The sequence below is a fragment of the Neolamprologus brichardi genome, chromosome 7 (genome assembly GCF_056152115.1).
Source record: "Neolamprologus brichardi isolate AB-2024 chromosome 7, ASM5615211v1, whole genome shotgun sequence".
Classification (NCBI taxonomy): domain Eukaryota; kingdom Metazoa; phylum Chordata; class Actinopteri; order Cichliformes; family Cichlidae; genus Neolamprologus; species Neolamprologus brichardi.
This window is the reverse complement of record NC_142110.1, coordinates 68,855,398-68,883,378: the sequence shown is the minus strand read 5'-3', so window position 1 is coordinate 68,883,378 and position 27,981 is coordinate 68,855,398. Positions and strand designations below refer to the sequence as shown.

At 53.9% G+C, this 27,981-nt stretch overlaps 3 protein-coding genes across 5 annotated transcripts; 2 read left to right on the top strand and 1 right to left on the bottom strand.

Annotated features, from left to right (window-relative positions):
* The first annotated feature begins 93 nt into the window (after nucleotides 1-93).
* On the top strand, nucleotides 94-5,834 carry LOC102791774 (BTB/POZ domain-containing protein kctd15-like). The gene is made up of 5 exons (XM_087844244.1): nucleotides 94-411; nucleotides 2,165-2,340; nucleotides 3,908-4,052; nucleotides 5,088-5,390; nucleotides 5,466-5,834. The coding sequence occupies exons 1-5, from the start codon at nucleotides 385-387 to the stop codon at nucleotides 5,625-5,627; spliced, it is 813 nt and encodes a 270-aa protein (XP_087700370.1). The 5' UTR covers nucleotides 94-384; the 3' UTR covers nucleotides 5,628-5,834.
* Nucleotides 5,817-23,199, bottom strand: LOC102791497 (transcription initiation factor TFIID subunit 4-like). 3 transcript variants are annotated; one of them, XM_087844242.1, is made up of 15 exons: nucleotides 20,627-23,199; nucleotides 19,762-19,952; nucleotides 18,200-18,286; nucleotides 17,700-17,885; nucleotides 17,506-17,628; nucleotides 17,331-17,420; nucleotides 17,073-17,264; nucleotides 16,742-16,805; nucleotides 16,413-16,521; nucleotides 15,214-15,383; nucleotides 14,851-14,981; nucleotides 14,611-14,736; nucleotides 11,992-12,048; nucleotides 10,254-10,370; nucleotides 5,817-7,826 (listed from the first exon to the last, which is right to left on the bottom strand). In XM_087844242.1, the coding sequence occupies exons 1-15, from the start codon at nucleotides 21,675-21,677 to the stop codon at nucleotides 7,665-7,667; spliced, it is 2,856 nt and encodes a 951-aa protein (XP_087700368.1). In that variant the 5' UTR covers nucleotides 21,678-23,199; the 3' UTR covers nucleotides 5,817-7,664. The 3 variants fall into 3 exon arrangements, with proteins under 3 accessions (XP_087700368.1, XP_087700367.1, XP_087700369.1); XM_087844241.1 differs by having other exon boundaries at nucleotides 17,700-17,888; nucleotides 20,627-23,198; XM_087844243.1 differs by having other exon boundaries at nucleotides 17,700-17,888; nucleotides 19,786-19,952; nucleotides 20,627-23,197.
* lsm14aa (LSM14A mRNA processing body assembly factor a) lies at nucleotides 22,433-27,743 on the top strand. The gene is made up of 9 exons (XM_006807882.3): nucleotides 22,433-22,748; nucleotides 23,618-23,781; nucleotides 24,067-24,214; nucleotides 24,665-24,868; nucleotides 25,144-25,326; nucleotides 25,409-25,565; nucleotides 25,651-25,689; nucleotides 25,766-26,009; nucleotides 26,164-27,743. The coding sequence occupies exons 1-9, from the start codon at nucleotides 22,628-22,630 to the stop codon at nucleotides 26,185-26,187; spliced, it is 1,284 nt and encodes a 427-aa protein (XP_006807945.1). The 5' UTR covers nucleotides 22,433-22,627; the 3' UTR covers nucleotides 26,188-27,743.
* Nucleotides 27,744-27,981: the final 238 nt, after the last annotated feature.

Sequence of the window (27,981 nt, the reverse complement as noted above, 5' to 3'; positions counted from 1 at the left end):
AAAGTAAACCGCGGGTGGGGGTTGCGCGCGCTCTGCAGCTGACAATGCTTTGGAGTGCGCGCGCTCTCCTCTTCGCATGCGCAGGCTGGCGGCGCACGTCTCCATCCAGCAGTGCGCAGTAATTGAAATGGCGCATTTGGCCGCGGGCGGGTAAGGCGTGATGGGACGCATGATGGGACACGTCATTCGGCAGGGGGGGCGGGACCTGCGGGATCTCACCTTCGTGCGCGCGCTGCCTCGGTGGGGTCGGGACTGTGACCTGGCCCCGGGGGGGTCTGCGGGGCCCCGGGTGCTCTTCTGTCGGCCCTCCTCTCTGCTCCTCCTCAGTCTCTCCGGGACCGCAGCCCTGCCGCCGGGACGGAGCTCTCTCTCACGCCGCCCTCCATGTCCTCCGTGTCGGTCTCCTCTCAGGTGAGTGAGCGGGACGGGAGGGGGGCACAGGTGCTGCTGTGAGGCTCATTTATAAAGTTTTCGAGTTTATGACGTAAAACTAGAAATTCAGACGCGTTTCGGGGGAAGACACGCCGAGCTGCTCCGTTCTCGCCGCCAGACTCCATTAAAAAAACGTCCGATTTAAGTGTTCCGGGGTGCCGGTGACCCGCACAGCCACCACACCACACACCGTCGTGTTTTCTGTTGATTTCGTAGCACTTTCTTCACGTCGGCACAAACAAATATTCCGACATTACAGATGTTTCAGCGCAGTCGGAACCTTTGCCGCTAGCGCGTCTGCTTTCTGGCCATCCTTTAACGGCTGCTCCGCCGCTGTGGGCGGACGTTATCTCCGTTATTTCTGGTTAAAGTTAAGGTTCTCCAGAATTAACAGAGGGGTCGGTGACGGTTCGTATCCAGATTTCACCAGAAGCCCGCACAGTGTGGAGAGGAGACCTTCACACAGGTAAGAAGACACCTGGCTTCGTTGGATTTGCGAGGATACGTTAAATGTTGGGTTTTTCTAAAGGAGCCTGGCGTGTGTTGGTTTAAGTGCGAGAGTGAAAGGGCTTGATGTTCAAACACGTGGCCTCACGTGCAGGTTAATTCTTTATTTCAGGGTTTGATGAAAGCCACGGACGGATCTCAAGTCTGTTATTTCCTGATATTTGAACGCACCACTGCAGACAGGCAGGTGGGGGCGGGGCCCTACGCTGGTGTGACCCGAGGCAATGTTCACCTTTCATGCTCCATAGCCCAGGGGGCGGGAGGGGGGGGAGCGTCTCAGCAGCAGCCGCCCCCCGAGGTCAGACAAACACTAGTTGGCGCTGTTCGTCTCCCAGCTGGCTCAGTAAACAACAGCAGCTGCTGGTCGTGTAGGGCAGTGTTTCCCAGCCTATGGAGCCACGGCACACCCCCAAACAAAAATGTCACAAAAAGCACATTGATAATTTCCCCCCCTGCACTCCAGGCAGAGCAGAATTGACTCGGTTTGTCCCCAGTTTATCTTTCTTGCTTTCTTCTGCTCATGCTGGGCCTTCATCTGGGTCTTCCTCAGGTCACACTGACTACTTTTCCTTTGCAATTACTCATCTATTGCTATTACGCGCTGCGTCGTCTCACAGCATGACTATTGTCATTTCTTTGTCTTCTTCTTTTTTACTGGCAGTTGGTGACCCACTGATATGAGCAGGTGGTTGTACTGCCCTCTAGTGGAGGAGAATGTCATTGTTCTGCCCGTTACTCACGCTGGTTGCTCAGAGTACTAATCAGGTGGAACCAGATAATCTTCCACGGCTCACCTGATCATTTCTCATGGCACACCTATGTCCCGCGCCCCAGTGGTTGGGAAACACTGGTGCAGAGGTACTGCCCATAGGCTGTATATAAAAGATGGAAGCTGCCACCTTACTTCACCTCGTGGTTCGTCACTTTATGCAGTTCGAGCTGAGCGTTTTTGGCCTCGCCAGCTTGGAGTAGGGTTTTAACTTGACCCACAGGTCAGCATTTGAAGGGGCGGAGCCAGGGCTTAAAGGAGGTGGAGCTATAACAACTAATTCCCGACTGTATCAGATAAAGAAGGATTATTTTGAGCTGTGAATCATGCAAAGCTGCTGAAACAATCACTTAAGCATTTTAAACTCAGCAGGACACACCTGGGTAAATCCAGGTGAAGCCTCTTCAAAATAAAACAGGTGTGTTCTGAATTCTGACCTGCTGTTATTTGTGATAGGAGGGGCGGAGCTTGTCCAGGATGTCTCTGAGCCACTCACCTGTGTCGCCCATGACGGCCCAAGGTATCCCGTCGCCCGCCCAGCTCACCAAGGCCAACGCCCCTGTCCACATCGACGTGGGCGGGCACATGTACACCAGCAGCCTGGCGACGCTCACCAAGTTCCCGGAGTCCAGGTGAGAGACACGAGCCTGGGGGATACCTGGGCATGCAAGTATGTTTACTGAAGTGAGGTGAAAGGCATTCTGGGTCCTTAAAGTGAAGACCGGAGGGAACATGTATGTTCACGCTTGACGACAGAGGGCTCGGTCACGTGGTCGATGGTGATGTGTTCGACGGACGAAAGCTAAACCAGTTCCACACCAGTGAAGCTGCAGCATTTTTACAAACCAGTTCAGGTTCATCTGTTTCATTCAACGATCAGCTTTCGCTCTTCTCATTCCCCGTCGCCGCCATGTGCGTATGAAAACAAAGGCGTTGCGCATGCACGTCTCACAAATGTTCTATCGCCATGTTTTATTTTCCTATCGTTGCCCAACGTTACACCGGTGTTACCGTGAACGGTGTGATACGGCCCCGCCCTCACACCCACACAGTGTGTGTGAGTCAGGCCAGTACCAGCAGGTATCTACAGCCAATCAGGCTCTGATGTTTCTCCATCACCTGTATCCACCCACAGCGCAACCATCAAAAACACAATGGTTTCACTTCCTGCTTTACAAAAACAATCATGGCCTGAAACAAAAGCAGCCATAATAACGTGATTAATGATGATGTGCGCTGTATGCTAATTCACATTAAAATGAGAAACAGCCCGTGGCGGGAACTTCCCCTAATTATTAAGTTAAGATGAAAAGGAGCATTTAATGGTGATGTGATGAATACAAACACCTGCAGCTGTTTAATGGCGGGAACAGGGAGTTTAATGATGGCGTGTTTGATCGCTCTTTGCTGTACCCGACCAAAGAGAGCGAGAGAAGGCCAGAGGAGGCGACGAGGAGGCGAAGCTGATAAGAGGAGGAGAGATTCAGGCTGCAGAGACTCCACAAGAGCCTGACCACGGCTCAGAATCCTCCAGCACACGTTACATGATCCTCCTCACTGAGCATGCTCAGACTCCTCCTCATCCTCCTCACTGAGCATGCTCAGACTCCTCCTCATCCTCCTCACTGAGCATGCTCAGACTGGGCTGGCTGTAGTGGATGCTACAGAGATGGTAGATCAGCTACCGACTGGAAGGTTGCTGGTTCGATCCTCGGCTTCCCCCAGTCTGCACGCCAAATATCTTTGGGCAACATACTGACCCCGAGTTGCGTCTATTGGAGTGAATGTTGGGTGTGATGGGTGAATGAGGCGTGTTGTACAGAGCGCTTTGAGTACTCCGGGAGAGAGCGCTCCTCCTCATCCTCCTCACTGAGCACGCGCAGACTCCTCCTCCTCTCAGTGAGTCACAGCTGCTGTTTGGAGCTTTTGAACGAGCGCGCTCAACAACAGACGGTTTCTATGACATCATCATTGTGTCACTGGTCAGGTGTGTTGAACTGATCCAGATGTGCCTCTGTAAGCACATCAGCACAGAGTCCTCGTCCACTTTGAGTTCGTGGGTAAAATCAGGATTTTCTTTTTCTGGCGCTTCAGTCTCGTCTGCTCTGCGTCCCTCAGATCTTAGTACTTAGGCGGTCTGGCTGCATGTTGTTGACCTTTGACCTCGGGCAGTCTGACATCAGGCTCGTGTCTCTGCAGGATCAGCCGCCTGTTCAGCGGCGCAGAGCCCATCGTGTTGGACAGTCTGAAGCAGCACTACTTCATCGACCGGGACGGCGACATCTTCCGCTACATCCTCAGTTTCCTGCGCACCTGCAAGCTGCTGCTTCCTGAAGACTTCCAGGTGAGCTGCCGGCACAGGTGAACACATTACTGATCATCTTTATATGGCTGCCCATCCATGAGCCTGGGTCTTCCTGTTAAAAGGGGATTTTTCCTTCCCGCCGTCGCCAAGTGCTGCTCACAGCAGTGTTACTGTGCGCCGCTCAGCCTGAGGCACGTGTGTGATTGGTGCTGCAGTAATAAACCTGTAACTGTATAAATGACCCGTGAGCTTGGTCCAATCAGTGACCAGCAGAGCGTGAGAGGATCACATGCTAAACCGAGACAACCGCCACTCGGTTTAGTTTAGATTTCAGTTTCCATGGAAACGGCTAATGTTTGTTTTTAAAGTACTTTCATGGTCAAACTTCACAAATGTGTAAAACAAACTGTGAGGAGACGTGAACAGTTCGACTCAGATGATTGGTTCATACTGAGACTTGTTTTAGCTCGGACGCTGTAACGCGCTGACACGGCGGCTGATGTGGCGGCTGGCGCGGCGGCGCCGACGAGTGTCTTTTACTAAATGAAAGCAGGAGGTGTGTGTTAGCAGCATACTGTTTCCTCTGATCTGCGTGTTGTTACTGAGACACCCGGCTCACAGTGAGTCAGACGGCCCGCGGACACATCGCCGCTTTACATAAACACATCCACCCCCACTTCCACAGGGGGCGGGGCTTCGATGCAGCAGGACGCCTGAGGCAGCGAGGGGAAAAAACACAAACCTCCGTCTGAGTGTCAGACAGAGAAAATCAGAGGCAAGGGAATTAAGTGTGCTCAGGTTTTCAGAATAAAAGCACCAGTACAGCAGGAAGTGAAGGTCAGGAGAGTTTTATTTTTTAAAGGGAAATAAGAAAACAAAGACAGGAAACTGGAGACAGGATGTGATGTGGAGCTCCTCGTCCTGCTGGGATTCTTCTCTGTGATTGGTAGATTGATCTGACAGTTGACCACGCAGGAAGCAGGTCGTCCATTATGAGGTCATGTGATCAGGCTGATCTGTAATTAGCTTGTTTATATTGATCAGCTGATCGGTGTCATGTGACTCTCTCCTCAGGACTTCCCCCAGCTGTACGAGGAGGCTCGGTACTACCAGCTGACTCCGATGGTGCGCGAGCTGGAGCGCTGGCAGGCGGAGCGCGAGGCCCAGCGGACGGCGCCCTGCGAGTGTCTGGTGGTCCGCGTCACACCTGACCTGGGCGAGAGGATCGCGCTGAGCGGCGAGAAGGTCCTCATCGAGGAAATCTTCCCCGAGACCGGAGACGTGATGTGCAACTCGGTGAACGCCGGCTGGAACCAGGACCCGACCCACGTCATCCGTTTCCCTCTTAACGGGTACCTGAGGCTCAACTCTGTGCAGGTGAGTCCGCTCGCCAAACGTTCGCCACACGCCAGGAGAGGCGGGTCTCACCTGTGCCTCCGTGTCTCCCTGCAGGTCCTCGAGCGCCTCTTCCTGAAGGGCTTCGAAATCAAGGCGTCCTGCGGCGGCGGCGTCGACTCGTCCCAGTTCAGCGAGTACGTGCTGTGTCGCGACCTGCAGCACAGCCAGTCCGTCACCAGCACGCCAATCCGGATTAAGCAAGAGCCTCTGGACTAAAGAGCAGCGGTGACCGTGTCACCTGAGCACGCCGAGCACACCTGGCGCGGAGGCCTCAGGAGGCGGGGCTTGGCTGCCGTGTACATAACGTTTTTTCTAGGTGTCATTACATTTTTATAACGTGCTGTTTGTATATTTAACGTCTTTGTAGCTCAGCTGTCTCATAAAAGAAACCACACAAAGCCCCGCCCACTTTCTCCTTCTCTTTATTTCATTTTTTTTGCAAAGGTACAAACGACTGTAAAACGGCCCGGCGGGCCTCAGGTGTGAATACACAACGTAGGAAATATAAATAGTCCCAAAAATGGCGTCCTTCAGTTCATAGGGCTCTACGCCATCGCCACGCAGACCGACATTAAAGCGTTAAAAACCTTCCGGAAACTTTCAAACTGCATTTCAACCACGAGGCTCGAGTCCAGTCGCACGCAGCCGCCGCCAGGAGGAGGAGCACTTCCTGTTTCACCTTAAAGGGACAGTCTGTCAGTTTACCTGCTGAGAGTCGTGACGTTCAGACCCCGCCCCCTTCCAATGAAGCCACTCGTCATCAACGTTTTTTCTAAAGAAACGACTTCACAAGGAAAAATGTTTGTTAGGCTACAGTCGCCCTACGGTAACCGCGGTAACCACAGTTGCTAGGGAAAATAAATAAATCTGCATTCTGCAGATGGCGCTGCATTAAAATCCTCGTGATCGCGCGGCGACGTTTTCAGAGCTGCAGGGAAACCACGCCGGAAGTTGTAATAGCTCACCTTCAAAGTAAAAGCTTTGGCGTCACAGGCAACAAGATTTTAGCGCGTTTGCAGACGAGGTGCGCGTTGAGCAGGCGAGAACAACGGGTGGTTACCAGGGCGCCAGTCTGCGTTACCAGGATATTTGTCATTTCATTATCTGAGGAAAGAATCAGCTGAAGGTCGCGACTGAAACTGGACGTCGATCTTTCCAATCGATAAAAATTCTCAGGTTGTGAAATCGCGCTTGCTACGTTTTGCGCTCAATTTGCCCGAAAACGCCACGACGTCACCGATCTGACCGTCCGGCTCTCACACAGATTTGTCTTAATGTTAAACCGTTCCTTTGACGAACACAACATCGTGAAAAGAAGCTCCTCCCATCACGTGACGGAAATGAGCCGAAGGATCTGAGCGCGATCAGAAAACAAAACAAACGATGCGCCTGCGAGCCTGGCGTCCTGAGTGGGCCAACAGGAAATCTAAACAAGAGGTCGGGAAAGGTTTGACTCAAAGGCACCTGTTCAGGTACAGCGCTGGAGTCCGGAGGCGCTCGCCACCTCCTCTCACAGAAGCTCAGTGTCACGCTGCACGCCCGTCAGCTCAGCTCAGCTTTTTACGGCGTCACAGGAACACCGCGTGAAACCGCGGGAGACGGTTCACGTGTTGATCGGCGGACTGATTGCGTGGAGTTGCAGCGGAGGAGGAGCTGTGGACGAAAGGTTTCTACGAGGAAGAGAAACCACAGCAACCAAAACCATTGGCGAAGAACAAAAGGAGCCAAAATGGCGCCCTGACGAACTCCACGCGGAAGTAGAATCTGCTCAAATGAGTAATTAAGAGAATAATTACAGGTGATGCTCCTCAAGTCACAACAAAGATCTCCCACACAGCGAGGTCCAGCTGGATTGTGGGTAATGGAGGGGGCGGGCTTAATAAGGCAGTTTATTTCCTGGTCACGTGACTTGAAACAGTATCAACAGCAGTTTGTTCCAGACTGGACTACAGGGGTGGGCGTGGCCACAGCTTGTCACACCCTGTTTTAAACCGCATCAACGAGCAGCCGAGCACCAAAGCAGACCAGCCAATCACAATCTGTCCAGCCTTGGATCTGGTTTCTGATTGGCCTGATCTGGATGAGAGCAGTGGAGTGCTCCGCTAACGGAAGTGCGAGCTGAGGCGGGGTGTCCTTTAATAAAAATAATCGTAAAAGCAGAGCTGAGCGTTAAAAGGTGCTGTAAGGACCGAAGACCAGAATCAAACACCTCCCCTGGAGGACTGGGGGCGGGGGGACGGCGGCGGCGGCGCCTCACTTCAGCAGAGCCTTGTAGAGTATCAGAGAGCGAGCCGTGGGCCGATCGTGCTCCATACAGAAGATTAAGTCCCTGAGGTTAACTCGTGTGATCCGCTGGCGGGGCTGCTGGCGGGAGGAGCCGGCCGCGGAGGAGCTGGCGGCGGAGCCCGAGGACACCTGGAGAGGAAGGAGAGAGGGAGGAGTCAGTGAGCAGGAAACATGGAAGGAAACAAACATCCTGATGAGCTAAAGCTGCACGTGCTGTGCGACCTCTGACACCGTTCGTCTCTGCGCTCTTAAAAAGTGCCTGAAGCACAGCGACCTTTGACCTCCATGTTTACCGCATTTACAGATGCCGGGTCTATGCCGAGGCTCCGCCCCACGTCAGCACAAGCCCTCGCTGGGTCCAGACCTGCTGCCGGGCCACACCTGCGTGCGGAGGGCGCGCCGGCAGCCGGAGGTCAGGTGACTCCCAGCCCTGCAGCGATTAGTCAAAGTACGGAGCAGCTGCTGCTCCAACATGCCCGTCGCAGCGGTTCCAGTCACACGGTCTACGGTGAGCCAATCATATTCAAGCATCCAAAACGAGAGATGAGCGATGGGTTCTCACAGAGCTGCAGGTATCTGCAGTCAGCTGATGGCGAACGTGATGGCGAGCTGCAAGCTGACCCGGTTACCGAAGCCGACCTGGCTCATGTTGGTGATGACTCCAGAGCGAGCTCCTGAGGATGACGGATGCTCTTCCTCACTGCTGGATCTTATATGAAGGAAGATGGACTTCCTGTTTCATTCAGAGCTGACATCACCTCTCAGTGAAGCAGCTGACGACGCCACAGTGACGCCTGCGTGCACGCGTCTGTGACGCCACAGTGACGCCACAGTGCACGCGTCTGTGACTGTCAGCACGTGTCACGGCGTCGCAGCGCTGCTCCCGCTCTGCTGGAAACTTCCAGCACAAACAGATTTGTGTTGCCTCTTCCTGATCTGCTCTGGAGCTGCAGCAGTTTGCCCTTCAGCCTCCACTGCAGGCCCAATCAGGCTTCAGCTGGCCCGCCCCGGACCCGCCCCCCACCACCTCAGGCTGTAGCCTGCTCTGAATGCACGCCTGCAGACGCCGTGTTTCACCAACAGGAAGCACAAACGCTCCCTTTCATTCAGCTTTGATCGCCTTCAGGCTCAGTTTGAACTGTTTTCTAACAGTGGGGCATTCGTGAGAACACCTGAGCAGGTGTGACGGCACAAACGCAGACGCTCCCAGCACCAACCACAGCTGCTCCGACACGCCTCGGTGCGACAAATGCGACCTCTGTCCCTCAGCGGGCCGTCTAAGCTTGTACCATTAACACTGATGGCGTGTGACCTCACGCTCAGCCGGGGCTCAGGTAAAGGTTCCATCTACACCGACGCCCCGCGGGCTCGTGAACGCCCCACGGGCTCGTGAACGCCCCGCGGGCTCGTGAACGCCCCGCGGGCTCGTGAACGCCCCTCAGGGTGACTACAGGAGCCACGGCGGTTCACTCTGCAGCGCCGCTGCCACACGGTAAGGTTTGAGTTTCTCATTGAGCGGACTCCTCTGAGCTCAGAGCGTCCACGAACACAAACGGCGTCTGATCCTAAACCGCCACACACTATCGCGTGGTCATTCCTCTCGACCTCCAATCAGGCGCTTCATTTCCTGAGAAAAGCACCGACAGCTGCAAACATCTGGAGCTCCCCCCCAGTTCATAAGCCAATAAGTTAACTCATTAGTCCAACGAGCATGGCGCCGGCACACTGTTACTAAAACATGTCTGCCTCGCCCCTGCTGCCCCCGCCCCCACGCTTGCTGCCCCCGCCCCCACGCTTGCTGCCAGCTGCTCTGTATCTGCTAAATGAGCCCAGAAATGCTGGATTTCTCTGTGGGGGCTTGGCTTTGTCTGCGGCTGCTGGGGGGCCAGCCCCAGGCAGGACAGGATGGGCAGGGGGGCACCACCCACCCCCGCTGTCTCAGTTCATTTCAGAAATGAATGGCTGCCCCCGAGGGGAGGGGGAGGTGGCAGAGGGGGGAAGTCAGACCCTCACAGCCCCCCAGGCACACACTGACCCCCTTCACTCAACTCTGCTCACATTCACAGCCTGAATTGAGGAGGGGGGGGGTCGTTATATACACACACACACGCTCTCTCGTGATTGGTCAGACACGCTGCAGGTTCTCTGTGCCATTAAAAGCGCAGCAGCAGAAGTAAACCTACAGTTCCTCTGACGACCAGCGGAGGCAGCAGTGAGTCGTCACCTATACGGGGTGGGGGTGGAGTCTATGGTTCACCTGTGCAAACTCTGTTAAGGCTATGATTGTTATCGGTTCTGCGCCTGTTTATCATGTTGAGCAGGGTGGATGAAGGTGGATGAAGGTGGATGAAGGTGGAGGTTGTTCAGTAATGAATTCAACTGGTCATGCAGGGGCTCTGAGCAGTGGCGCCCCATGATGCACAGCTGATTGGAAGAACAGCTGAGCTAGCAGCTGACATCATCACACATACACACTGATGATGATGATGATGATGATGATGATGAGGTTGCCTGCTGTGTTCTGTTTCTTACACCACCTCTGTCCTGCTGTCTTACCTCTGTGCCAGCTCCGCCCGGTGAGTCCAGCTTGCGTTTCTTGCGCGGGCCGATGGCGGCGAGCGCAGTGAGGTTGGCGTCTCTCTGTCGCATCTGAGCAAGCTCCTGCTGCTGCATCTGTGGGAACAATCAGAACATCAGGAATAATCACATGACTCAGTGTTTACACTTCATGAAGTCACAGACAGACAGACAGACAGACAGACAGACAGACAGGCGCACAGACAGACAGACAGGCGCACAGACAGACAGACAGACAGGCGCACAGACAGACAGACAGGCGCACAGACAGGCGCACAGACAGACAGACAGGCGCACAGACAGGCGCACAGACAGACAGACAGGCGCACAGACAGGCGCACAGACAGACAGACAGGCGCACAGACAGACAGACAGACAGACAGACAGGCGCACAGACAGACAGACAGGCGCACAGACAGGCGCACAGACAGACAGACAGGCGCACAGACAGGCGCACAGACAGACAGATGCACAGACAGACAGACAGACAGACAGACAGGCGCACAGACAGACAGACAGACAGACAGACAGGCGCACAGACAGACAGACAGACACACAGACAGACAGACAGGCGCACAGACAGACAGACAGGCGCACAGACAGGCAGACAGACAGACAGACAGACGCACAGACAGACAGACAGGCGCACAGACAGACAGGCGCACAGACAGACAGACAGATGCACAGACAGACAGACAGATGCACAGACAGACAGACAGATGCACAGACAGACAGACAGGCGCACAGACAGACAGACAGGCGCACAGACAGACAGGCGCACAGACAGACAGACAGGCGCACAGACAGACAGACAGACAGGCGCACAGACAGACAGACAGATGCACAGACAGACAGACAGGCGCACAGACAGACAGACAGGCGCACAGACAGACAGACAGACAGGCGCACAGACAGACAGACAGACGCACAGACAGACAGACAGGCGCACAGACAGACAGACAGACGCACAGACAGACAGACAGATGCACAGACAGACAGACAGGCGCACAGACAGACAGACAGACAGACGCACAGACAGATGCACAGACAGACAGACAGGCACACAGACAGACAGACGCACAGACAGACAGACAGGCACACAGACAGACAGATGCACAGACAGACAGACAGGCGCACAGACAGACAGATGCACAGACAGACAGACAGGCACACAGACAGACAGATGCACAGACAGACAGACAGGCGCACAGACAGACAGACAGGCGCACAGACAGACAGATGCACAGACAGACAGACAGGCACACAGACAGACAGATGCACAGACAGACAGACAGGCGCACAGACAGACAGACAGATGCACAGACAGACAGACAGACAGATGCACAGACAGACAGACAGGCGCACAGACAGACAGACAGACAGACGCACAGACAGATGCACAGACAGACAGACAGACAGATGCACAGACAGACAGACAGGCGCACAGACAGACAGACAGACAGATGCACAGACAGACAGACAGGCGCACAGACAGACAGACAGATGCACAGACAGACAGACAGACAGATGCACAGACAGACAGACAGGCGCACAGACAGACAGACAGATGCACAGACAGACAGACAGACAGATGCACAGACAGACAGACAGACAGACGCACAGACAGACAGACAGGCGCACAGACAGACAGACAGACGCACAGACAGACAGACAGGCGCACAGACAGACAGACAGATGCACAGACAGACAGGTGTACCTCTTTAGCCTTCTGCTTGAGTCGAGCCTGTTCAGGATCTTCTTGTCTGGCACGACTCTGGAAGTAAAAACAGAGTAGATGCATTAATCTGCTCGTCTTCACCTGTCAGACACCGGCCCACAGCTCAGACCCCCCCTTTATAAACCGATAGATGACATTATTAAAGTTTGGGGTCAAGGGAGCAGGTAACCTCGGTAATCGACACAGAGAGAATCCTGGGTGATGTTGCAACAGCATCCACGGGTGGAAATGATCACCTGCCCCAGGCCACCGCGGCGGGTTTAGATTGAACTCCTGACCTGTCGGGGCAGCAATGCACCACGTTGCTGCTAGTCTGCTTTATGCAATTATGGATCCCAGCATGTGATGTCGTCAGACTGCATGTCACCGATTGGCTGGTCAGTAGCGTCACTCGGTTCGTTCATGAAAATTAAAACCGCCATTTTTGAAACCCGCCGATGAAAGAACTGGTTACGAACAACAACAACAACGGTTCCCCGAGCGAAAAGCCACCGAGCGAGCAGCAGGTATATCGGCTTTGAAGCGCTCTGTCGCACATTAATTACGTCGCGCGACGTTCTGACGTGTTGCTATGACGACGATCATGCAGGTTAGGTAGTACAGCATTGTGATGGAAAACCAGTCGATCCAAGTCAAGCCGTGGCGATCCATGGCGAGCCGATCCAAGTACTAATGGAGAAGGCTCTGGAAGGAGGGAAACGGTAACTTCAGGCGTGTGGCGTTACAGTTCTGGAGTAAAGTGGGCGGGCGAAAACAAAAACGCTGGCGTCAAAGGAAGAACCCAAAGTTAAACGGCGGAAAATGGAAAAGAGAATCTGAAGATCAATCAATTACGCTGCATTATTGACGTCTGCACAGGTGCTCTCGTGTTCGCTCTGTTTACGTAGCTGTTAGCGTCATTTAGACCAGCGGTCCCCGACCCCCCGCCATGCACCGGTACCTGTCCGTGAGTCTTTTGGTACGGGGCCGCGAGTGTTGAGGTTCGGGTGTGAAATTTACGTTTTTCAGGGTTTTATCGTTAATATTTATTGTTTTGATCGTTACCTCAGTTTCTCTGTCTTTTGCTGTGTGTTATCAATAAATTTTATTTGGTACTGGTTTTATTTTGCTGTATTTATCCGCGGCACCTTAAAGGCCGGTCTGTAAAAATATTGTCGGACATAAACTGGTCTGTGGCGCAAGAAAGGTTGGGGACTGGATTTGGACAACAGGCTGTTGACAGAGTGACGTTAAAGTTCGGTTTAAAAGGTTAAAACTATGCTTGTGTAGTTGTGTCGACTTGCATGCACCTGTGGGAGTCATATGTACGTTTAAGTTAGTCTGTCTTTTGCAGACAGCGAGACGTAGGCTACAGGCTAGTTAACCTTAGCAGAGCTTCCCGTCCATTCACTCACTAACTTAGCTGAAACTCCCCACATGGAAACAGTGGCTGCTGCTGAGCCACCGCTTGGTCTCCACCAGCCAAAACAACTCGATCACGTTCTGTGTGGAAGCATCTCACACTCAGTGCTGCAGATGAAACCAAACTGATGTGTAATGTGTGCAAAAGTCAGATCAGCAGAGAAATCAAACATCTGTCAACATCTGTTATGCATAATCACATGCACTTAAAGCATCTTATTCCTGATACTGTCTGCCAACAAGCACCAGTTCATCATCACAGACATGTTCTGCCCCTGCAACAAGAACGGGTGGTGGGGTCATAATGTTCACAGTGGTATTGTAACCATGGATAGCTGTTATTATTTTCTTTTCAATGACGTTCCTTGTTACATGTTCATTGCTGGATTTATGCAAACACATCAACTAATGCTGCATATCCATAATTATTATAATGATATAATTAAAGAATACTTACTATAACATTAATTAGAAGTGTAACGCAAAAAAATGGATTTTTACGCCTATTTTGAATTTTACTCGAACACAAATACAAATGCCGGCTGCTCTGCACATCTCTGGTGGAAACACTGATCACTGGGCAGGCCCATAGAAACACAGTTTGATTTGACGTCCACGTAATTCTAACCTTTAGAGAAACATGAATCTTCTTGGTGAGTTTTCACACACAAACATCACGTGGAGTTCCACAGGGCTCTGATGTGGGTCCTCTGCTGGTGCATATTCACAGACACACATCGACCCAACGTCTCCGTCATTGCAGCTCGTTGGCTCTGATCTGACTTCGCTGCATGCGAGCTGTTTGTTTTTAAGCTTACTTAGAACTTCTGAAACCATATAATCCTGCGGGCGCTGAGGTCCACCAACCAGCTGCTCCTGCAGATTTAACAGGCTTCCCATTGGCTCCTGATCTTTAGAACAACTTGCCTGCCTGGTCTCTCAGAAGCAGAAGCCCGGCCTTTTATACAATTGCAGTTTGATTTACTCGTTTCCATTTTGTGTTTAGTTTAGTGATCGTTTCTATTTAGTGTATATTTGATATAACTTTGCATAAAACGTGCTGCATCGTTAACTTTCAGGACGGGGAACAGGAAGCTGGTCCTCTTCAAACTCAGCTTCTTTCAAAAACATTTCATTTTAAACTGAACTCTTCAGAAAGGTGACGCAGAAACGCCGATTCAGGTCACACGGACATACCTTGGCGGCTTTCAGCAGCATCTCTCTCTCCTGCTCGTCTTTCCTCTGTTTCTCCAAACGCTCCAACTGCTCGAAGAAACGCAGCTGAGAGCGAACGTCCGACGTCTGCTCGCAGCGCTCTTCATCCTGATGGGGGGAGGAGAGAAACGGGTAACAGCAGATCTACAGCGGAGTCGTCCTGAAACAGCCCGACGGCGGCTCGGTCTAAACGCAGGTGAGGCACGCTGCGAGCGTTCTCACCTTCCCGCCGTCCGTGCGGTGCTGCGCGATGGCCGAAACCTTCTCCAGCAGGGTGCGCAGCCTGGACTGCGTGGCGTGGGAAACCAGGTTCACCACTTCTGGCGGGACCTCGCTGACGCCAAACTTCTTAGCTGAGGACGAGAAAACAGATCATCAGGACGGGACGCCGCTGCACGTCAGCAGGTGGTTTCTGCAGGTCGAGCTTCATTTCCTTTCTGAACTCGTCTTCATCAGCGCCTTCTCCTCCTGTCCTCGAACTAATTTTAGACTCCTCCCTGCAGGAGGAGGTCCTTTCAGACGTGATACCTGAGCAGGTACAGGACAATCAGGAGACCCGCTGATTTGCTGCGTTTTCACACTGACCTGTGTCCAGGATGCGGCGGAGCAGCAGGCCGCTCGGCAGGAAGGACTCGTCTTTACACGAGCGGATCTTTGTGCCCACGAGCTCCGAGCTGGTGGCGAGGATTCGGGCGTTCTCCTCATTGAGATTGACGCCAGCCATCGAAGCCACATCGTTGATGTCGTCGTCATCTCTGCGGGTTAAGAAAAGGAGAGCGGGAAGGTTAGGAATGTCGAGGCTGAACGTGTCAGAGCTCAGGTCCACACAGCAGCGTTCCCCAGTCTCATTGGCCCAAAGATGAAGTCACTTCCTGTTTTTTTAAAATATGTTCCTCTCACACCTACACTCAGCTCGCTGAGCTGTGGGCACACACTGCCCCCTCCTGCCTCATCTGTGAACTACGCTTCCAACAGGAAGTGGTGACTAGTCTTTTTTCTGTTGGAGCCTTCGCCGGGTCAGAGTAACACTCATCACGACCCCTCTGACCCACATCAGGAAGCAGTCAGAGACGCTGGACAGTCACTTCCTGTTTGAGATTCTGTTCATGCTCATGTGACAGCGGATGTGAGGTCATCTGACCCTGTCAGATCAGCCTGAAAGTCTGGGCTGCTGTCACAGATCACGCGTGCTTCATCATCGCGACCTGCTGTCACAGATCACGCGTGCTTCATCATCATCGTCACCTGTGCTCACAGATCACGCGTGCTTCATCATCGTCACCTGTGCTCACAGATCACGCGTGCTTCATCGTCGTCACCTGCTGTCACAGATCACGCGTGCTTCATCATCGCGACCTGCTGTCACAGATCACGCGTGCTTCATCATCGCGACCTGCTGTCACAGATCACGCGTGCTTCATCATCGCGACCTGCTGTCACAGATCACGCGTGCTTCATCATCGTCACCTGCGCTCACAGACGCCCGACCTTAAGAACGCTTAACCTTCTCCAGACTGATGCGACGCGGTCAGGTGTTCTCAGCTGATGTTTTTAAATGAACGTCACCTGTTTCAGGTGAGGCGACCCTCGACCGTCCTCAGTGAAGCTGACCTGTGTGACTGAAACAGCTGTTCTGCACTTCCTGTTTTGATGCTTGTTTTTGGCGCTCCGGGGCCTCCGTATCTCTGTTCGACCTCCGGGACTAGTTTATCCATCGCTCCGTGTCCATTGTTAGTTTACAGGTGTCGCAGACGCTTTTTACTCTTTAAATCACGTTTGCTCACCTGAACGTCCCGCCCCCTGGATCGCTCAGCTTCTTCTGATTGGCCTGAGCTGCGAGGTTCACAGGGCTTTTGCTGATGATGGTTGTGGGTCCTCTCACCTGCAGCGTAGCTGAAAAGGGAAAAATGCTTGTTAAAAAATAAAAAGCTCCTCCCACCAGCTGTGAAACAGGCCTGATGACCCTGCGGTCTGCTGCCACCTGGTGGTGGCGCTTGCTGCTTTTTTTAACCTTTAAAACAGCCGATTTATTTAAAACTGAGCGGCTTAACGAGGCTCCGCCCCTTAAAACAAAAGTGAATCTCAGGTGCGCCGAGCAGCTCGATAAACTCACCCTGAGGTCTGAAGACAATCGGCGCCCGAGCCTGCACGGTCTGCACTCCCGGTCTGCACACAGGCTGCAGGAGAGCATCATGACATCATCATTACATCATCATCACAGAGGGCTGAGCCTCAGACTTCCTCTGAGGGGTCAGCGTTCACTTGTTTGTTGACGGCGAGTGGCGTGCTCACGGTTACCCGCAGCGCTCCGGTGAGGACGTTAGAGTCCGAATAAACGCGTCTGACGCAGGTTTGCAGCTGGAGCGTTTTTTTAAAACATCCAAAATATTTTCATATTCACAAGGTCAAAGGTTAAAACTCTTTGTTGACCTGACGATTCTTACCAGAGCCGCCGTGCCGATGGGCGCGTTCAGACGGACGGTGCCGCCGGCCGGGCTGACGGGCAGCCGCGGCCTGATGGTGGTGGCGGTGACTGAGCCGGGGGTGGCCGGAGGCGTGACCACGGCGCCGGGGGGTGCGGTCATCAGAGACTGCTGGCTGCTGAGCAGCGTCTGCCGCAGAGCGGGGAGGCTTTTCTGTGGAGACACACACGCTTAACACCTGCAGCCACAGTGGGAGCATTCGCAGGCCGGCGGCGGTACCTTGAGGAAGGGGATGAGGTAGGGCTGTGGCGAGGACTTCAGCTCGGCCTGCAGCCGAGTGGTGAACTCCTCGGGCTCGATTTTGGCGTCCTGAAAACATGAAGACGGCATCGTACGATCACATGACCCCATAGGTCAAATCGGGCGGCAGTGAGCAGGAGGAGGAGCTACTTACGAGCAGGTCCTGCACCAGGGCTTTCACGTTCTTCGAGGTATCCGGCGAGGGCGAGTTGTGGGACGCCAGCTTGATGAGCGTGGCGAGGAAGTTCTTGCATTTCTTCACGTTTTCCTGCATTTCCTGTTGAGGACGACAGACGGTCAGAGACAGGAAGTGCCTCCATCACAGCCCAAACCTGCACCTGAACCCACCTGGGACACCACGGTGACTCTGGTGGCGGGCGAAGCTGCGGGCGCCGGTGTGCCGGTCATGGGGGTGGACGGCACACCGGCAGGTTTGGCGACAGGCGTCCCCCCCGTCGTGATCACCGTCGGCGCCTTCTGGGGGGTCGCCATCTTCACCGATACCGGCGTGATGCTGGGCGCCACTGCGAGCGCCTTCTGTAAAGCAACAGAAAAGTCACATGACCACCATCAGGCTGACCTCGTGTGAGACACGCCGCCGCGCTCGCTCTAAATAAAGAGCTGGTGTGAAGATGGCGGTTTTAAAAGTTTAAAGCTCAGGTGTGGAAGCTGAGGCGGCGTCTTTAACACGCCTGTCGCCTTCATCACAGGCGAGCGACCACACAGCTCCACCCACAGCCGTACCTGTGGGTACCTGATGGTAGTGACAGGTACCTGGTACACCCACGCACGCTGAGGCGGCACTAACTGTTAACCATCACATGACGTGCTGCCAGCAGGAAACACACCTGCACTGTGGCGGTCGTGGAGGGAGGCTGAATCATTCTGGTCTGAGTGGGCGTGGCCAGGCGGACGGTCTGAGGGGTGCCCGGTGCCTGACGACAGCAGGGGGAAAACAAACCACAGCATCAGGTAACATCAGCTCCACCAATCACAAACAAGCACTACAGACGGACTTCCTTTCTAATTCATTAAAGCCCCTCCCAGAGCTATAAAAGGGGAGGGGCTTGACTTCTAAGATAAGATAAAACTTTATTAATCCCTCGGGTGGGTTCCTCTGGGAAATTCAGTTTCCAAAAGCAGCACCGACAGAAGTTACAGAGCGTGAGCAGAATATTATCGACACACTTGTGAAGAAAATATACGAAAGGGGAAATAGAATAAATAGAATAAATAGAATAAGAATACACATTTCTATTGAAGTCTATTGCACCGCTGACTGTTAACTAAAAGTGTTGCACAGTGAAGTAAAGAGGCGCTACAGCTAAGCTGTTCCCCCTCCTTCGGCCTCTGTTCTGGCTGCAGCAGTAAATAAACTGAAGTCGGGCTGAGTATCGATTTGATTCGGGGAAGTTTTGCCTCAGACAGTCAGAAATATTATAATTCTGATCATTTATCAGCACATATCCATGTTTACAGCTCTAAAAACAAAAGCTGATGCTTGTCAGACGTGATCAGAGGTGAGAGCATCACAGCAGAGGCCTCTGTGTCAAAGTCACTGAGCAACACAGAAACACATGAAGCAGATTTTCCTGTTCTGGGTTTTTATAGCAGACGACCTTAAAATCTTCTGCAGTCGATCAAAAACAGAAGAAAACATCAATCAACATAAACGTGACCTGATGCTGCAGTGAAGCAGAGTTACAGCGTTTGATTAGAGACTCAGCGTTTTATAAAGTTTACATTTGTTCAGTGTTGAACAGCAGAAATTACGCTTCCTTGTCAGAAGTCAGTTAAATCAAACAAAGCAGCGGCGACAGCGCTGTGAACAACGATAGACTGAGAGCGAGCTGTGCAGGAAGTCTGACTTTTTCGTGGTGGAAGCAAAACATCCAAAGTCAGAGTTGATGACGATGTTTATGTGACGCGTAGTTTGGATCTTCTGCTGCTTCAGTAAAGTTTGGTTGGAGAGACAAAACTACGGCGTCAGAATCGAGCGCAAAAAGGACGTGAACACAAAGCGCCGACCTCCCGACGCGTCAGCATCTGTGAGCTGTCGGCTTCCTCACCTGATGGCACGCACACGGCACGCCGCTGGGGCTGAAAGCCGACAGCTCACTGATTCTGACGCGTCGGCGCTTTGTGTTCACGTCTGTGTCCTGCTCTCACTTCCTGTTTCAGCTGTTTGTTGTTGTAGAAACTTCGTGAGGTTGAACCTGACATTCTGGCGCTTCGGGCAAAATAAATTTATTTAAAAATCAATTCAGGATTTGAATGAATCGATTTCGCCTCATTGAATTGATTATTGATTATTGAAACCCGCCCCTACTGAAGGACTTGACTGTGATTGGTCAGATTGGGAGTATGACAGTGAAACAAAAGTTAAATGTGAAGTAAAAAACTCTCGTACCTGCATTGTGTGGGCGGAGCTTACCGTGGGGGCAGCGCTCACCCGGATGGTGGTGGCGGCCGTCGGCGTGGCGGGTCTCTGCGTGATGCTCGTCACCGCCTGGCTCTGCTGCGTCTTGGCCTGAGCCTGAGCGAGGACCTGCTGGGGGACCATGACCAGCTGACCCGTCTCAGTCCGGACCAGAACCATACCTGCAGGGGGAGGAGTCAGGACATTTACTGTAAACCGAGCGCGTGCAGCCGGGCGCACACTCATGCTCCCGATGCCTCGCCCAGTGGAGGGTCAGGCAGTGTCACTGAGGGGAGGAGCTTAACCCTCTGACAGCTGCGGGCCAAAACACTCAACACCTGACTCTTCACTTCCTGTCTCACCTTTGACCAACCCACACAATCAATAATCAATCGTTCTCAACAATCTGCTGAATGTGGTCACATGACCCTGAGGAGCTGGAGACTCGAGCTAGTCCACTGATCAGAATCCTTTATTGATCACTGCTGTGGTCGCTGTCACTCACACAGCAGGAAGTCAAACAGAGTCAACCTCAGTCTGACAGTCTGCCTGCTGATCAGATTATTGATTTAACATTCACACAACAAAAACCTCAAAGCTGCAACTATGAAACGTTCAGATTAGTTGATTAATCAGGCATAAACTGATCAGCAGCTGATCACTTCATCGATAGCTTCCATCAGACGCTGCCAGCTCTCAGCAGATCAGTTACTGAACAGAATCAGGTCCTCAAAGGGCTGATCGATCACTGATCGGCTCACAGATCAGCTGGGAGACCTGGTGTGTGTGTGTGTGTGTGTGTGTGTGTGTGTGTGTGTGTGTGTGTGTGTGTGTGTGTGTGTGTGTGTGTCCTCACCTTGGGGCATGGTGAAGCCCTGGGGCAGCTGGATGGTGGTCTGCTGCTGGGGCCGGACAGCCAGCGAGGGTTGCGAAGTAGCGACCCGGGTGGTGGCGGCCACCAGCCCGGGTCTCTGCTGCGGGATGGAGGTGGCCACCACGGCCGGTCCGGGCGGCCTCACCACGGCCACGGTGGGCTGGGACACCCCGTTGACTGCGGGTTTAGCCCCGGGGGAGGGTGACGTGCTGGTCCCGGTCTGAGGGTGGCTGATGGGGGCCTGGACTGGGGAGGGGGTGCCGGTCAGGATGACCGAGCTTCCGGTGGCGGGCTGGCTGGGCACGAGCACCTTGGCGTGCATGAGAGGGTTGCTGTGGTTCACGACCTGAGAGGCGGAGGCGGCGGGGGCTGCCGGCGGGCCGCCCTGCGGGTCGAGCCCGTTCTGGGCCGCCGGGCTGGGGAGCCTCTGCAGGACCGCGGAGGGGGAGCCCCCGGAGGGCTGAGGTACGGGGAAGCCGGGCTGTGAAGTCGCGGGGCCGGCCCCGGCGGTCGCAGGAACACCGGGAGAGCTCACCAACTTGGCGGCTCCAGTACCGCCGTTCACGCTCTGCAGTCCGGGGGGAGAGCTCCTGACCGCCTCCGCAGCGCTCGGACCCGGGACCGCAGCCCGGGGGAAGCTAGCGCCGGCGGCCGGAGCGCCGAGAGGTCCCGGTCCCGGAGAACCGGCGGGCGGAGGCGGTCCGACCGCGGCCAGGCTGGCTCCCGCGGGCCCGGCGGAGGTAGACGAGGGCAGCGGTGCGGCGGACGGCGGCTCGCTTGCGGCGGGCTCCGGGGTCAGCACCGCTCCGGGATGTCCTTGTTGCGGCTGCTCCGCGGACTCCGCTCCGCGCACTTTCCCTGAGAAGTGGCCCGCGGCCGACGGAGCCGCGTCTCGTTTCCCGGCGGGAAACGGAGGCGCGGGAGGCTTTCGGTCGCCTAGCTGAGATTCCAGAGAACCGACCAGGTCGCTCACCGCCTTCTCGTCCACCTCATTGAAGAGCATGTCCTCCAGTGGGTCGGAGGCTCCCGCCATCTTTGATGCTGGACCGTTGTGCAAATCGTATTTTAGAATGTACGCATGCGCCGAGGATCCGGCTCGCTTCCGAGCATAGAGATAGGAGAGGCAGATTTTCCATTAGAGCCGCAGCTCTTTGTGTACAGGTGAGTTCGCAGGTGAGGGCAGAGTCCAGCCACTCAAAACTTTATTTGAACACAGGTTCAGTTCCGTTCAATTCAGCCAACGAGGACAAAGAGGCTTCGTATATAACCCGTAAAAACAAAAGTGGAGTAAAAGAAAACAAAAGGATCCAGGAGAAACCTGATCAGATTCTATCTATCAATCAGATTTCTCAATACTCTTGTCAATAAATCCTGCTGATTGTATTCCACACATGTTTACATCTGTGAACTGTCACAATCCACCACTTCAACAGATCCACGCGGCCCTTCCTGCTTCCAGCTCTAAAGCTTCCGTTTTTTAGAGGTGGGCGAGGAGCTCCGGGGGCAGCTGAGATAGTTCGGGAGGATATTTCCTAGAGGTTAAAGACATCTGAGCTGAGAAGAGCTCCCAGGAGAAGGTGGAAACTGACCACGCTTCAGACAAACATTGGATGGTGAATAAATAAAAGAATATTAATAAAGGATCAAGAAAACAAAATTGGTCCTTTGATTAAACGTGTTGTTTGGTATGGCGCTATGGTAGAGTAGTTCTATTGTTCCATACGAGGGCCAGCAGCTGCCGTCTCTTCTATCATCCTCAGATCTACAGCTGACGAAGCAGTGAAATATCGCGATGCTGGGTAGTATCGTTAGCCCCCGCGCTCAGAGCCTCAGATGGAGGAGCAGGTAGCCATGTTGTAGCCGCGGAGCGCAGTAGAGTCAGCAGACACAGACCCCCCCGGAGGATCGTTTCTGTTTCGCGTGTACTTCACACAAGGCGCCTGTCCGTTTCTCTGCTAGAAGCTCCCAGTCACGGACAGCACCATGAGCGGCGGGACCCCCTACCTCGGCAGCAAGATCAGCCTGATCTCCAAGGCCGAGATCCGCTACGAAGGCATCCTCTACACCATCGACACCGAGAACTCGACAGTGGCGCTGGCTAAAGGTAGCACTGCCGCGTGAGTGGGGGGCTCGCGGCTATGCTCTTGCTCGGTTTAAGCTTTGTTTGTGTTGCTGAGCTGCGGCTGCGCGGGAGTAAACAACGGTGATTAGCAGTTTTAGCCGAGCTTAGCACGCTAAACTAAACCCATTGGAAAACACGGTTAGCTTGGCTAACACTATCATGCTAACATTCGTCACAAAAGCGTGTTCTGCCGAGCTAGCATGAAACTGCACCGACTTATTCGGGTTCAAGCGGATAAAGGGAGGCTAAACTGCTGTGACGGCTCACACCAGCTCTCTGTGCGCAGGTAGAGTAACAGGTGATTCACCTAACCGGCTAACGCTAGCCAGTAGAGGAAGCCGACACCAGGCTCGTTTCCGGTCAGCCTCACCTGCTCGCCGCACTCTCTGACGTCACTGAGTGCACGTCACAGACCGGTGCAGGCGGAGCCGGGACAAGTAGTATAGTGGATCGCGTGGTTTTGTGGTGGTATGTCCAAGAGTTATGTTGTGCGAGTGAAGCACGGTGTCACGTGACCTGTGACAGAGCAGGAACAAAACAACACACCAGAGTGAGGGCTGTATGTATGTGTTTCCTTAGATTTCTCAGAGCCTCTGAGAGGAGATGTGTCCGGTCTCCTCCCAGCTCAGACCACAGCTCCTCTGACCGCCATTAAGTGCCTGACATCTGATAATGATCAATAACTAGGTCACCCAATGCTCTCCTCTCTGTAGTAGGGGCATCACCTAGACTACTGTTCTGCTCTAATTGGCATTTGGTGCTCCATTAGGGTGAATTTAAGAGGGGTGGTTTGAACCCTGTTTGCCCTTTGACCTGTGATTCTAGCAGCACTTTGTTTCCTCCTCTGACAGTTCGTTCGTTCGGCACTGAAGACCGGCCCACCGACCGGCCAATTCCGCCTCGGGATGACACGTTTGAGTACATCATCTTCAGAGGCAGCGACATCAAGGACCTGACCGTGTGCGAGCCACCCAAACCCACCTGCTCGCTGCCCCAGGACCCTGCCATCGTCCAGGTACGCCAAGGTCGTGTTTGGCCTGTGGGCCGTCTGATTGGACTTGGCCCCTCTGACCTGAGGGTCCTGACCGATCCACTTCCAGTCCGTCTTATGTTGAAATATTATTTCCACCACTTCCTGTAAGCTGAGCTATGTGTGAGAGAGCTTTATTTTAATCTGTCCCCTCTGCTATCACAGGACCTTTACTGTGAAAGGGACAAATTAGGCTTCCTGTTTCAGTTTTCTGCGAGAAATAAAACGAGGAGCTGATGTGACCTTTAACCTTTCTTCCTCCTCCTGCAGTCATCTATGAGCTCCAGCTCCTCGTCCGCCGCGGCGCCAACCCCATTCCAGTCTGCCGGTTCCTACGGCCTCTTCAGCCGCGCCCCGGTCCCCGCCTACAGCCAGTTCAACAGCAGCCCGTTGGTGTCGCCGCAGATTGGTGCTGCAGGTAAGCGAGGGGGGGGGTTCTCGCCGGCATGAAATCCAAGGGTTGAGGGTCTGTCTGTGACCCTTGTGCCACGTAACTCATGCCACAGGAAGCGAGCAGGGGTGGTTTGTGGCGTTGGCGTGACTGAGCCATCAAGGCCTTCATTTCCTGCTCCACATGACCTCCACGCGGTCCAGTCAGCTGTGATGTTGAAGCTGCCGCTCGCAGCGCTTTGTCTGCTCGCCAGTTATTATAAGAACTTAGTGTTTTTGCTTTATTGTGCAATCACGGGTCAGCACAAATTCCTGCGCTGCTTCGCCACCGTGTGATGCTGAAGAGTTGTATGAGTCACTTCCTGTCCTCCTGCAGTGCTGAAGCAGGAAGTGAGGAACACCTACACGCCCTGCGACTTCCTCTCGGCGTGATCATTGATGATCGATTAGCGCCGCGCTAACTGTGACCTTTCTGCAGGTCGAACCAGCCCAGGTAACCTGGACCCTCTGAGGAAGAGTCCGGTCCTGGATCAGGCAGTCAGCGCCGCCGCCTCAGCCACTACCGCTACTGCACCGGCTCCCGGCCTGGGACGCAGAAGCCCCGCCCATGGCCGCACAGCCGCCTCAGGACAGAGCAGCCAGAGGGCGCAGCACTCGCAGGACAGCGTGGACACGAGGAGAGGTGAGGCTGTGAGGGAGGCTGGCCTGTAGCTGCCGCTCTGTGTTTACGGTGTGAGCCAATCAGAGCGTGATGTCCATCCTCACGCTGTCCTATCAGGTAACAGGAAGTCAGTTGAGCGTCACCTGACTTCCTGTTACCTGCATGTGTGATTGCTAACATGTGACATTACCTCTAAGTGCCGCGAGGTCGTCCGTCATCGTGGATGTGCCTCAGTTCACGTCCTCGTCTCCCCCTCTAGTTACCACGGTAACTAATGTCCTCCCTCTATTCTTCAGCTGCCGCCGGTGCTCCGTCTAACAGGCGCGGCAGAGGAGGCGGTCACCGCGGCAGAGGACGCTTCAATGTGCGCCGGGACGGCCCGATGAAGTTCGAGAAGGACTTTGACTTCGAGAGCGCCAACGCGCAGTTCAACAAGGAGGAGCTGGAGCGCGAGTTCCAGAGCAAGCTGAAGCTCCGAGGTGAGGTCACCGACAGCGGGAAATGCGGCGTTAAGCGTAACGTTCGTCTGAGCGTGTCCTGTTTCTGTTGTTCGCCACGCAGACGAGAAGGCGCTCAACGGCGAGGATAAAGGCGACTCTGGCGTGGAGACGCAGAATAGCGAGAGCAACGCCGACGAAGAGTGCGACCCGCTCGGGCCCAACTGCTACTACGACAAGTCCAAGTCGTTCTTCGACAACATCTCCTGCGACGACACGAGGTACGCGCGCTGTCAGTGTGGGCGTGGCTTCTGTACACTGATGGGGGGGCGGTCACTAACAACTGAAATGTTTTCTGTCCGGCAGGAAGACGAGCGAGCGGTCCGGAGGGTCGGGCTTCCCGAGGTGAGTCGCTTTAACCATAGCCCGACCACTTCCTGTTTGTAGCGTGCTGCGTCTCACCGCCTCGTTTCTCTCGCAGGGAGCGGAGGCAAACGTGGGCGGAGGAGCGGCGGATGAACGCTGAAACCTTCGGCATCCCGCTGCGTCAGGGCCGAGGACGCCAGGGCTACCGTGGCCGTGGCGGCACAGGTTATCGCGGTGGGCGGGGTCGCCCGGCCAGCCGGGGCTCCTTTGGGCCGCCGCAGGGAGGCGGTGGCGGCTACAGGGGAGGATACAGAGGAAACCAGGCCGGCCGGGAGTTCGCCGACCTGTCGGCGTACCGGGTGAGGTCACGTTGTTGTGTTTTAACTTCGAGACAGTGAAGGCTCAGGGGGCGGGGCTAGAGGAAGTAGGAGCTCCGCCCCTGTCCTTCTGACCTTAAAGTCCGACGTCGCCTCTCGGCGCTAACGTTGGCGTTTGTTCCTATTTTTCTTGCAGAAGGACGACAAAGTGGCGGCGTAGTAACGGTGGGAGGAGTCGTCGGCACAGAGGCGGAGCTTCTTCAGAGGAAGACGAGTAGTTGTTGCTGTTTTGTTGAAAATAATGAAGTTGTGTATTTGTCACCAGCACCGGTGTCGACGCTTGACGCAGCGTAACCTTCCATGTCTGTCAGCGGCGAGAAATCCTCAGCAGCGAGGCGTTTCCGTCACGCCGTCTGTGACGACTTGTCCGACCAATGCCTGCTGACATAGCTTTACGGGCACTTACTTTCCTCTAACTTCATCGCCAAAATGGCTGCCAGCTCGCTCTCACCTTTGTAATGTGTATTTTTCTACCGCTGCGTAGACTTCCTGCGTTCTTCTTCGTTGCCGACCCGCTCGCCCTCACGCGTCGTGACTCGCTGTTTCTTTCCCGCGTTTCCTTTGGTTGTGGCGTAGGGTTTGGTGTCTTCTCCCTCGGTGTCGCGCTCTCACGTTAGCGTAGCCGCCGACGTGCACACGTCACTGGCGTTTCTTTTTCTTTTTTTCTTCCCGGGTCACACACTAACCGAAAGGTCAAAGTTCACCTTTCTGTCGCCTTTTGTTTTTCCTCATAGTTTCGTTCAGTTGGAGGTGCTGTGGGAAGTACGGAGGACGTTTAATGCTTAAATGAATCCGTTCCCACAGAGTCATTAGAATTCCATGCTCACCGTATGGAAGGTTTAAAATGCCACATTTTAGAAAATAACTCGTAGATGGTTCACTTGTTCCTCGAGCGTGTTCAGTGATAGTTCAGGAACTAAGATGTCAAATAAACTTTATAAAGAGTGAGAAATGAAACCTGCAGCAGCAGCAAGTGCTGGAGATCTTTTAATTCTGACACAATAAAAACAAATGAACTAAATCAGGCGTGATGTTCGATGTTTGCTGCGTCCTAAAGACACGTGCAGATGATTCTGACACATTAAAAGCGTCTGCACACAAAACTGAAGCTTTTTCTTGATTTAGGCATTTCAGGTCTTCCTTAGTAGAGTGCGTTTTGCACTTTCCTCATCATTAACTCGTTCGTACACTAAATAACCATGCTACGTTTACCCTAAAGCGCGAGCCCGTAGCCGCTGCAGGAAGTGATGTCAAGTAGAACAAGCACGAGCTCGCTGTAGCATCGTAGGTTAGCAATATTCAAACTCTTGGCGGGTTCTTACTAACGTGAGTCCTGACTCCGCCCCCTCACAGCCAGGCACGTGCAGTGTGACCTCAGGATGCGTTCAGGGTTTCCTTGGCGGTGAACACATCCTCTCAGTTTGATTCTCGCTGCTGTGATTGACAGCGGGTCGATGCACCCGGCGTCCAATCACAGAGAGACTTGAACAGGAAGCGAGAGATTTTGGACTCGATGTGTCACAGGACTTGATTTAAAGGCCAGTACGGAAGCTCATCAGGGCCAGTAAAGGTGCAGAGTAACAGCTGGAGTTTATTTGGCCGTGATGGGCCTCCGTAGATGTGAGCTGCACTTTGACACGTGTTTAAAAATCAAACTTGTTGAAAATAATTTTGTTTTTAATGATGACACGAGCAAAATAAATTGAAGTCACTGATTGTGTCCGCCTGCTCATTGTGTCTGCTGGAGGTCAGAGGTCATCGTCAACACTTTGGTGTAAAGGTGATTGATCTGTGTCGCGGGGTCATCGCGAGCCGCCACAGGCGCTCCAGGTCATCGGTGCACGCCGCTGCTCCGTGCTCATCGGGGTCTTCGCCTGCTCTTGCCTCAGCATTCCCTCGGGTGAGTCTCCACCCGGGTCTGACGATAATTACAGGTCTGAGTGCAGAGACGCGT